Source organism: Eurytemora carolleeae, unplaced genomic scaffold (genome assembly GCF_000591075.1).
Source record: "Eurytemora carolleeae unplaced genomic scaffold, Eaff_2.0 scaffold1080, whole genome shotgun sequence".
NCBI lineage: Eukaryota > Metazoa > Arthropoda > Copepoda > Calanoida > Temoridae > Eurytemora > Eurytemora carolleeae.
The window spans coordinates 89,242-99,470 of record NW_019397152.1 but is presented as its reverse complement, the minus strand read 5'-3'; the positions used below and the strand labels follow the sequence as shown (position 1 = coordinate 99,470).

At 31.7% G+C, this 10,229-nt stretch overlaps 2 protein-coding genes and 1 long non-coding RNA gene across 3 annotated transcripts; 2 read left to right on the top strand and 1 right to left on the bottom strand.

The window, feature by feature from the left end:
* Window positions 1-275: 275 nt before the first annotated feature.
* Window positions 276-2,748, top strand: LOC111712365 (uncharacterized). Its single transcript, XM_023486949.1, has 3 exons — window positions 276-538; window positions 1,980-2,078; window positions 2,482-2,748. The coding sequence occupies exons 1-3, from the start codon at window positions 417-419 to the stop codon at window positions 2,624-2,626; spliced, it is 366 nt and encodes a 121-aa protein (XP_023342717.1). The 5' UTR covers window positions 276-416; the 3' UTR covers window positions 2,627-2,748.
* Window positions 2,749-5,240: 2,492 nt separating this feature from the next.
* Window positions 5,241-6,565, top strand: LOC111712361 (uncharacterized). The gene is made up of 2 exons (XM_023486944.1): window positions 5,241-5,394; window positions 6,049-6,565. Exons 1-2 carry the CDS (start codon window positions 5,273-5,275, stop codon window positions 6,317-6,319), a joined length of 393 nt encoding a protein of 130 aa, XP_023342712.1. The 5' UTR covers window positions 5,241-5,272; the 3' UTR covers window positions 6,320-6,565.
* Window positions 6,566-8,874: 2,309 nt separating this feature from the next.
* On the bottom strand, window positions 8,875-10,027 carry LOC111712363 (uncharacterized). Its single transcript, XR_002767431.1, has 2 exons — window positions 9,611-10,027; window positions 8,875-9,010 (listed from the first exon to the last, which is right to left on the bottom strand). It is a non-coding gene; the product is annotated as an uncharacterized LOC111712363 (long non-coding RNA).
* Window positions 10,028-10,229: the final 202 nt, after the last annotated feature.

Below are 10,229 nucleotides of genomic sequence, written 5' to 3'. Positions count from 1 at the left end.
ACTGTTGATACGATGTAAGCTAATAAATGCATTATGTACGGTGCTAAATAATCTTGTGCCAATGTTCATTTTCTACTAATAATGGTGGTGTAGAACCTTAACAATTATAAATGCAAAAAGACCATAAATTTTATTTCATAGAAATGGCTTATAATCTCTTAATAAAATGCTTTAATCTACTTGAAATGTCAATTCCTAGAAAAGTCTTTGTAAACCAAGTCGAAATTTGCGAGAAATTGCAAAAAAATACCAAGGGTAAGGGGGAAATTTAATGCATTTGTAAAATGGCAATTAATCAGAATTTTAAGCTTTTAACTACATCCTATTTGAAATGTCATTTTCTAAGATTTCTCTGAAATGTTTAGAAAGTAAGAAAGGATAAAACATTGAGCCATTCGTATCTGCACCACTGAACAATGCAGATCCTAGCATTTATACTCTTCATCAGCTTTATCCAGACTGGACTTGGAATAGCAGGGATATCTGTTTCATCCTGCTTGGGTAGAGGAGAGAGATGCTCACCTCCGTTTCCATCTATGTATGTGTACTTCAAAACTACACTACAAAGTACAAACGTTTCAAAAAGACTTAATTTGAAGTTGTCTTGATACCAAACATATTTTTTCAATTTCAAAATTTTTAATTTTTTAAAAATCACTATGTCCAACTTTCTAAGTATCAATTTAGCAAAAGTCTAGTTTCTGAAAATGATACTGTCTCAAACAAAGCAATTTAAGTGAACCTAGCCAGAGTAAACATAGATCAGAACAGCTTCCTTGTAAGATATTTACGGCTTTTATAAAAAAATTGATATTATATGATTTTGATTTTGTTGATTTTTTTTGCTCTAACTCATTTAATTTAGCAATTAGGAAGCTGCCCAAACAACAATAAACAAGTTTTCATATCTTAGTAAATTTAACATTATTCGATTCAATTTTACAAAACATATATTAAAATTTAAAAAAATATCATTACTTATCTTTACTTACATGTTTAATTCGGTCGAAAAGGCTGGTTGGTGTTTTTGAAAAACATGTCCCATTTATTCCTACAATGAAAACTTACATATTTCAAAAGTTATTAAAAAATGGATGAGGTGAGGAAGGCCATCCACCACAATTTCTAGTCTGAGTCACATTTTTCTCATCTTCTCGTCCGAGCCATCTCGAAATCGTCGTCATTCCAATATTATTTTTTTAAAGAATCTAATCCTCCAAGAAAAAACTATTTTTCAAGAATCAGGTCACGTTTTTTGTAAATGGAAAAAAAGTTTTATTGAATAATGTTTTTAAGTTTAATATCTTTGAAAATGTTGACCTTTTTCAGATAATCCTGGTGTTACATGCCGCATATAATTCTGAGTTTATAGAACTTTAATCTTTTTTAATGATTATAGTGAAAACAATAGTATTTTTCCGGGTGGTTCCATGCGAAAAATTATAGGCAGTTTATTTCCCGTCCCGAAGGTTAGCCATTTTGGTGGCAGAAGAGATTTTAGTTTTAACTAAGTTAAGTTTGACATCATTCTACTAGCTTTAAAGATTCCATTTCCAAATTGATGTAATCATGGCAATACTTCAGTCTGCCCATATTTTATGCCCTAACGTGGCCAGATTAAAAAAGTCGTTTTATCTTCAAGAATTAGAAACTTTAAAACCCATAATAAATGAAAGACGAGGATTTTGAGGTGGCTCGGACGAGAAAAAGGAGAATGTGACTCGGACTAGAAATTGTTGTGGCAGGCCTTCCTCCCCTTAATGTATAGAAGAACTTTACCTTCCGATATTTATCTGACGAACCTTTTCACAGTATTCTTTACGGCCTTCTCAGCACCTAAACTATTCAAGTTAGCTGTATACAATTTTCAAAAAATGTTCAACTCTATAGGCAAAATCATAGGGGGGGGGGGGGGAGTAGAAAGAATAGATTACCTTGTTTAGGGTTAAAGATGAAATATTAATGTTATATTATTTTAGGCGAATATCTAACCAATGTTGTCAGCATCAGAACCTAATATGTCTCGAGGATCCAACTATACCACCTCCTGTTCTAGGGGCAGCAGAAGCCATTCCTAGGTAGAGATGGGCATCAATATATTTTAAACCAAACAAGTTTTCAAGAAAAATAACAAACGAATTGGATCATGCATTAAGACTTAAGAGAGATAAAAAAACACAGACATTTTTTTAAACAATGTTTGTATTTCATTGATCAGTGAGATGGTGAACAAAAAACTCCTAAATCGTTTTTTTGACAGAATTGGAAAAATCAAAAAAAAACTATATTTTTTTAATAACCGAAATATTTTACTGGCGGAAAAATCTCAACGACCAAACTTTTTAAATGAACGATGATAAAAGTTAGAAAACATATGAAAAAGACGGAAAATGAACAATAATTCTAAAAACAAACGGATTAGAATTTTTAACAAACGATGAACGAATCTAAAAAGGCGAACAACCCCATCTCTATACCTAGGACACCATTTCTGAATCCCCTTGAGGTATCAATAGCATCTGTTTTGTCTGTAGAAAACAATAATGCAGAACAAGATCGGGTTTATCAATTAGGAGTAGAAGCATATAATAGTCAAGCCAGGATTTGCACCCCAGCCTTACCATAAGTATCTTTCAAATAGTAATATGCGAATAAACATTAGAATATGTGCTTATGAAATATTAGTTTTTGTGTGATTATTTTATTGTAAAAATTTATAATGTATGAAATAAAAAAGTTTAAAATACATTTTTTGGTTTTGTTTTGAGTATAGTAGCTCATAGTATTGACTGGAGAAAACATCATAACCAAACAAAGTTAAAATATTCAACTTTTTTTAAAGTTAATATCTTGAAAGCAGTTTTGTACTAAATGCCCTACTCCATAAGCGTATCTCAGCTTATTTCATTCCATGTACAACTCAATTTCTCCCGTTGGTCTCACACACACACCGATTTCATTAGCGCCTGATCCAATCAGGGTTCAGTCATGTGCTTGGTGTCTATTCTGAACCAATAGAAAATGCATGGCGGTAACATCTATCTATCTATCTATCTATACTCATAAAGCCATCATCCAATTACAGATGTATCCTTTAATCGGCGCTAAACAGTAAATGGAAATATTTACTTCTACTGAAACTTAAGTGGTCTACAAAGCATAAAAGCTAATTAGTTAAACAACTCTTCACTATCAATGCCAAACACGGGCACAATCTCATAACTATCAATGCCAAACACGGGCACAACCTCATAAACTATTAATGCCAAACACGGGCACAACCTCATAAACTACTAATGCCAAACACGGGCACAACCTCATAAACTATTAATGCCAAACACGGCCACAACCTCTCTTGAGCCATCAAGTAAAACACGGACACAATTTCATAAACTATCAATGCCAAACACGGACACGATTTCTTGAGTCATCAATGTCAAACATTGACACGATCTCATAAATTAACTATGTCAAACACGGAAACGATCTCTTTAGCCATCAATGTCAAACATGGACACAATTTCTTGAGCCATCAATGTCAAACACGGACACGATCTCATTAGCCGTCAATGTCAAACATGGACACAATCTCTTGAGCCATCAATGTCAAACACGGACACAATCTCTTGAGCCATCAATGTCAAACACGGACACGATCTCTTTAGCCATCAATGTCAAACACGGACACAATCTCATCAACTTTGCTAAACAAGAAACGATTACTTCCCCCACTGTAATCTAAGTGGAGTCTATTCCAACTGAGTTTATTCTGGGTTCTAGGTTACAAGTTAAATTTAATAGACGTAATTACAAGTTTCGCATCTTTACATACAAACATAGTTCAGCTAATCTCAATATGGGTTTGACGAGGGAGGGAACCCCCGGAAGCCATGAGCCTCCGCTATGCAGACACGAGCCTCCCAGAGTTGCTAGGCAGACCAAGCCTCCGCTTTGCAGAAATGAGCATGAGCAACACATCAAAATGTGCCTGTGTAATACAAGAGGTTTTTTTAAACTTGTGTTTTAAGTTTAAATAACAGATTTTTGAAATTTTTAGACATAGTGGCATGAGAGGCTTCTCAAAGATGAGAAGTATTTATTAATTATCATAAATAGTGACTAATTATGACTAAAACTTTAAACATTTTTTACAAGAAAAGGAAATTATTGAGAAAAAAATTTGAATTGAATTTCATTTCATCTTTTATAATCTTTGATTTTAGCGATACCTTTTTTTGAACTTCAAATTCAATCTAAAAAATTTGTATTTATTATTTAAATCTAAAATTGTTAAAAGTTTTCATCAATCATAAAAACCAAGATTTAAAAAAAGCTGTGCTGTATGGTGGAGGCTCGTTTACTGCATAGCGGAGGCACGGTCTGCCTAGGGAATCTGGGAGGCTCGATGTCTGATAGCAGAGGCTCATGGCATTCGAGGGTTGCCTCCCTAGTTTGACGTAGTTATTTATAGATGTATCCAGGTTAAGTTGACCGCAATTTGTATATTTACTGATTATATTCTGCATTCAAATTTACAAACAATGTACAACGTAATAGGTTCAGGTTACTGTTGGATCTGCCACTGTATTTATTACAGTTGTTCACATCTAACTTCATGGTTAATTATGACCGAAAACCCATGGCATTGTTATTAGAAATGTTTATTTTAGTTATCATTTTACAAGAGAGAAATTTAAAAGATACAGAATGAAATGAATTCGATGGTACATATTCTCTACAATATTTAACAAACCTTGAAAGTAGTTTAAAATCTTGTTTAACCCTATAAAGGCTGAGGGTTCTGAGTAAAGTAAAGTAAAGTAAAGTAAAGTAAAGTAAAGTAAAGTAAAATAAAGTAAAGTAAAGTAAAGTAAAGTAAAGTAAAGTAAAGTAAAGTAAAGTAAAGTAAAGTAAAGTAAAGTAAAGTAAAGTAAAGTAAAGTAAAGTAAAGTAAAGTAAAGTAAAGGAAGTAAAGTAAATTAAAGTAAAGAAATGCAAAGTAAAGTAGAGTAAAAGTAAATATATAAAGATGGGTTTCTGAATGTAGGACGCCATATAGGGATTTACCATTTGTATAGACATCCTTGCAGAGTTCAGCTGTACTGGTAAGTTCAACCTGTAAAATGTATTTTTGAAAAAAAAACTTCACAATTTCAAGGAAAAATAGGGAAAAGAAATTCTATAAAATTAGGTTTCGCATGCAGGAGGCCATAAAAGGATTTTACTACTTCAGACCTGCAGACCTGCACAGTCCGAGCTGAGTTGTTAAACCATGCAGTTCCTATTTTCTCTTCTCTGTATCTTGAAACTAATCAACTCCAGTCTTGGGTTCGGGTTCTCAATAGGGTCATGTTTAACTGCAGGCCAGAGATGTACTGCTGATACTCCAGCAACGTAAGTTTTATTTAATCAAAAATTTTGCGGATTTTTAGGTTGCCAATAATACAATATTCTAATCCCTATATCTGCAGAGAAAGTTGCAACATTCAGCTAGTATCGTAATAAATCAATTTAATTCCAAACAAATCATTCAGATATTACGACCGATAATCATCGACAATTTTTCGACACATTCGTGTAAAGCTTACAATACTTTTTATTCTTTATGATCTGATAGTTACTTTTGAAAACATTTATTCTTTTTTCGAGGATTTTTGATAATGAAGACGACATTTTTATTTTTTTTCCAGGATTGTTCTTAAATTCAGCCCCAGCCAAATGTTATTTAGAAAAAATCAAAAATATGATGAAAATATTTTTCGCGAACACTCCCATTAAGTAATTCCCCGTTTATAGAGTTGTGCGCCCAATTCACATTTTTGAAAGATAACGTCGTTTTCACATCTTAAAAATTGGGGAATTTTTTTAGTTTTATGTTTTGTCGCTGCTATGTAAATCCGCAACTCACTTGAAAAAGATGAAACCGAGAGAAAAAAGGACAATTGTTCATTATTTTGATCAAGAAAGGTTAAAGGTCAGCATTCTATAAAGTTGAAATTATGTCGATATGACCATTATAATATGTTATAATTGAAAATTCACTTTTAGAAAATTATCCAACCAGTGTTGCCAACATCTTAACCTGATCTGCATAGAAGATCCTGACTCCCCTCAGCCTAAACTCAGTGCTGTAGACTCTAAACCCAGCATCAGTTTTGATTTTAATAGTATGGAGGGAATAGTTTCTGGTCTAAACATTAGTGATCAAGTGATCCTATCAGGACCACAACAACGACGGAGAGAGTATGCTGAAGGTTACAGGCTCGGAGTGGAAGCTTTAAATAATCGTCGGCTTGTTTGTACTGCAGCTAGGCAATAATCTGCACAATGGCATTTCAGAATCTCAGGATTTTGGAAAGCTCTACTAGATTCTTACCGGTCCGACCGTATCTTCGTACTGATCTTGGATTAATTCCGCTCCATGATTAGCTACATTTCAATAAAAGTACGGCATTCAAAAATGTATTTTCGCCTGGCATGTCCTTTGACTGTGGAATTTTAATGTTTCTAGATTGTAATGGAATTTAGATTATAGGATGAAATATATTCTTCGCCTAAAAAATCATTTGAACTGTTTTATTCTATTATTTGGTTATATTTAGTACGTAAATCTACTTCATAGCCGATAAAACAAAATATCAATTTTATAGTAAATTTTACTAGTCTGTAGTAATCAAAAGAAATACAATTAAATTATGTAATTAGCATCTTAAATGTAAAAAATAAGAATTAAAGGGACAGTAAAGGAAAAATGAAAGGGGGTATAGGCTGAAAGCTAATCACTTTAGCTCTTGATCGAGACCCATGAAAGTTTTATCTGATGTTACTATCTAGAGAAATTGATATAAAACTGTGTTAAAATCATACGAAAGTTCATATATGTAAAATTTAGAAAATCTTAAACTTAAATCACGTGACCAGTTTATTATTTTGTATATATATATATATATATATATATACTTCTATAAAATGAGTTTTTATTTGTTAAGTGAACTTTAACTTAGGTAATTGAAATCTAAAAATGAAAAATAATGAATAAATAAAAAAGCTTTTTTTAAACCATAAACTTTTCTAAAAATCATGCAAAATTAATATAAAAATTGATTACTCACATCAGCAAACTATACTTTTCAAATTCCTTTATCTTTGCATCCTGACCTTTATCAATTCAAAGTTTGACATGACAGTATTCACAGTTTTAAATATCAATTTTTTTTTAAAATGTTATAAAATTTGATTTTGTGGCCATTGAGAATTGAGAATTGAGAAAATTGATAAATTTTAGTGGTAAATATAATTCCATCAAATGCGATCACAAATGTTGATTGATTTGTAAACGCAGGGTAGAAATACATCACATTCTTGTTGAAAACAAATTGAAGTACAATTCCTGGTTTTACAACAATTTCAAGATGCAAAATATAAACTCCAAGGAAGTCTTTATTTTCATAATTTATATTATTTATGAATTATTTAAGTCATCAATCACTATAGAGCGAGATTAATAATTGGTAAATAGTTGTTGTACTGCAGTGGTAAGCGATTATATCAGTATAATGAAGACGACTTTTGAAATAAAGCTGTTAAACATAAAAGTCAAAAGAAGCTATCAATTAAAAAAGCATCTCTTTGATTACTTAAAACCTTGAAATTCTTTAAAAAATCGTTAACAATCAAAACTTAAAAAAGTCGTCTTCATTGTATTGATATAATTGCTTATACCACTGTATTATGAACAAATAAACTACTTCTTCAACGAGAGTCGCAGAGAACTCAGTAAACAAGTAATTAAAATATATAATTTAAACCACATCTCTCTCTATGCATTTATTCTAACCTCAGAATATCGAAAAGCATTATAATCTTAACAATTAATAATAATAATAATTTTACACACTGAGAAACTACAGAAAATAAACTAAAAAACGGGACAAATTGAATTATACCATTCTAGTGAAATTCATCTATATTCTGTATATATACTTTGCTAGACTGTCTAAGTGGGTGTTCGTTTTGGTGTTTGTTTGCATGCAATAAACGTCAAAACGGCTGAACCGAGCGGGCCCAAATGTTTTGTGAGACCTCGCGTGACGCCAGGGAAGGTTTATGAATTTTTTAAAAATTAGCCTTTAATGAAATTCGATTTTTGGCAATTTTGTAAATCCACAAAATTTTTGTTGTTTTTGTTTAACAATGTATACAAAGAGAAAATGTTTAAATTTAAATAGAAGATGGGTGATTTGTTTAACAATGTATACAAAGAGAAAATGTTTAAATTTAAATAGAAGATGGGCGCGAATTGCACCCTAAAAGCATATAGTACAATAAACAGTGAAGTCAAACAAATAACTTAAATTAAGATATATTTATCAAATAAAAAAATTTCAAAATATCATTTACTATTAAATCATCTCAGCACAGACTCTTTTCCTGTTCTTAGCATCCTCAAGGCCTCGATCAAAAAACATTTCTTTAAAAGTGATTGTAAGCGCAATTCTAAGGGGTACTTAATGCAAAGATGAAAATACCTGATTCACAATGGTACCCTTGAAACCTTTATCTGATCAATAATGTGGAAGATTTTATCGTTTTCCTAGGTTTAAAGTGTGTTTTATTCTGATCATTATTCCTTTATGTGTTCCTGGAGCATAATTGTGCAATTCAAATCATAATTTAAATCAGTTCTTCAAATTATAATGTTTAACATCTGATTCTAATTAGATCCAGGGTACCGTTGTGAATCGGGCATTCTCATCACTGCATGAAATTTGCAATAACGCTTACAGTCCCTTTAATCTCGATAAACTGTTCAGGGGTTTTTGGAATCATTGTGGCTATTCCATCATTTATAGCTCTTGAAGGGATTATACTAAACTCCTCATCAGGATCCTCTATACACACTAACATCTGATCTTGGCAACAAACCTCAGTTATAGGACTAAACAAATACAAATAATTAAACCTTATACACACTAACATCTGATCTTGGCAACAAACCTCAGTTATAGGACTAAACAAATACAAATAATTAAACTATAAAAGTTTCAAATGAAAATTTCCAACATTTTTATTTGGCTTTGATTATTTTGACATTTTAACAAAAAGTTAAACAGATTTATGAAAATAAAATGTGTTTTAAAATATTGTAAAACAAAACAAAAACAAAAAATGTTATTGAAAATGTTATATTGTTCGGGGTCGTGGATACGTGCCCCCCACCCCACCCCATTGTATTGTTAAAATTTAAATTATTTTTTAAAAATGTTAAAGAGGCAAATGCGTGTTTTATTTGAACTGCTGCTCGGCCAGTTTGATTACAATCAATCAAATGTTGATTTAAAGCCTCACTTTAAAATTACGGAAATTTTATTTTACCAGAGCGAAGCGGGATGTGTTTTTTTTTTGGCAAAAATGGTCGAGTGAACCAGTGGGTAAGTAAAATTACTAATTTAAAAAAAAAAAATTTTATATTTTTTTGAGATGAAAATGCGAGAATTGTTTTATTTACTTAATTGTCACAAAGAAAGTTGAGTAACTTAAAATCCCCTTGTCGGGGGAAATATGCATGTTTGTCATATGGCAGTAAAAACACAAAACTTCTAAAAATTACGTTGAAGCAGTCGGTAGAACACATTCTTCTCCTGCTGATAAACAGTTACTGGAACCAAAAGACAGAGTTCTCCCTTGGAACAGATTTAATAAAGAGTGTGTTAAGTATATTTAGTTAAAATGCGTGCCGTGTACACCTTAGATAAATTAGAATAATTATCTAATGTCGTCTTCACCATACCGTTGGGTTACAGCTAAAATTGAAAATGGCAATTTATCTACGGTAAAATCTACTGACATACAGCACGTATTGAATATAAAGGGTTGCGGCAAGTATTTATTTACTCTGTACAAATGTGTGGGTGTACAGTTAACCCCCTCCATTTCCTTATTGTGATACCAATCTATAACATATGATACATTTTTTTTAAAAAGCCCATCGGAATAGGGTTAAATTTTGAAATAAAAATTTACTTATATTCAACAAAAAAATCGCTTAATAATAACAGCCAACCATCTTTTGCTGCCTAATAAGCAAAGAGAATATAATATTTTATATATATTCTATTCTCTTTGCTAACAAGCGATTTTTTTATTTCTTGTGGACCCAGTTTAAGTTCAAATGTGGTTCAACTATAAGTAGCCATGTAGTTTAACCCTTTTCCTGCTGGGGGGGGGGT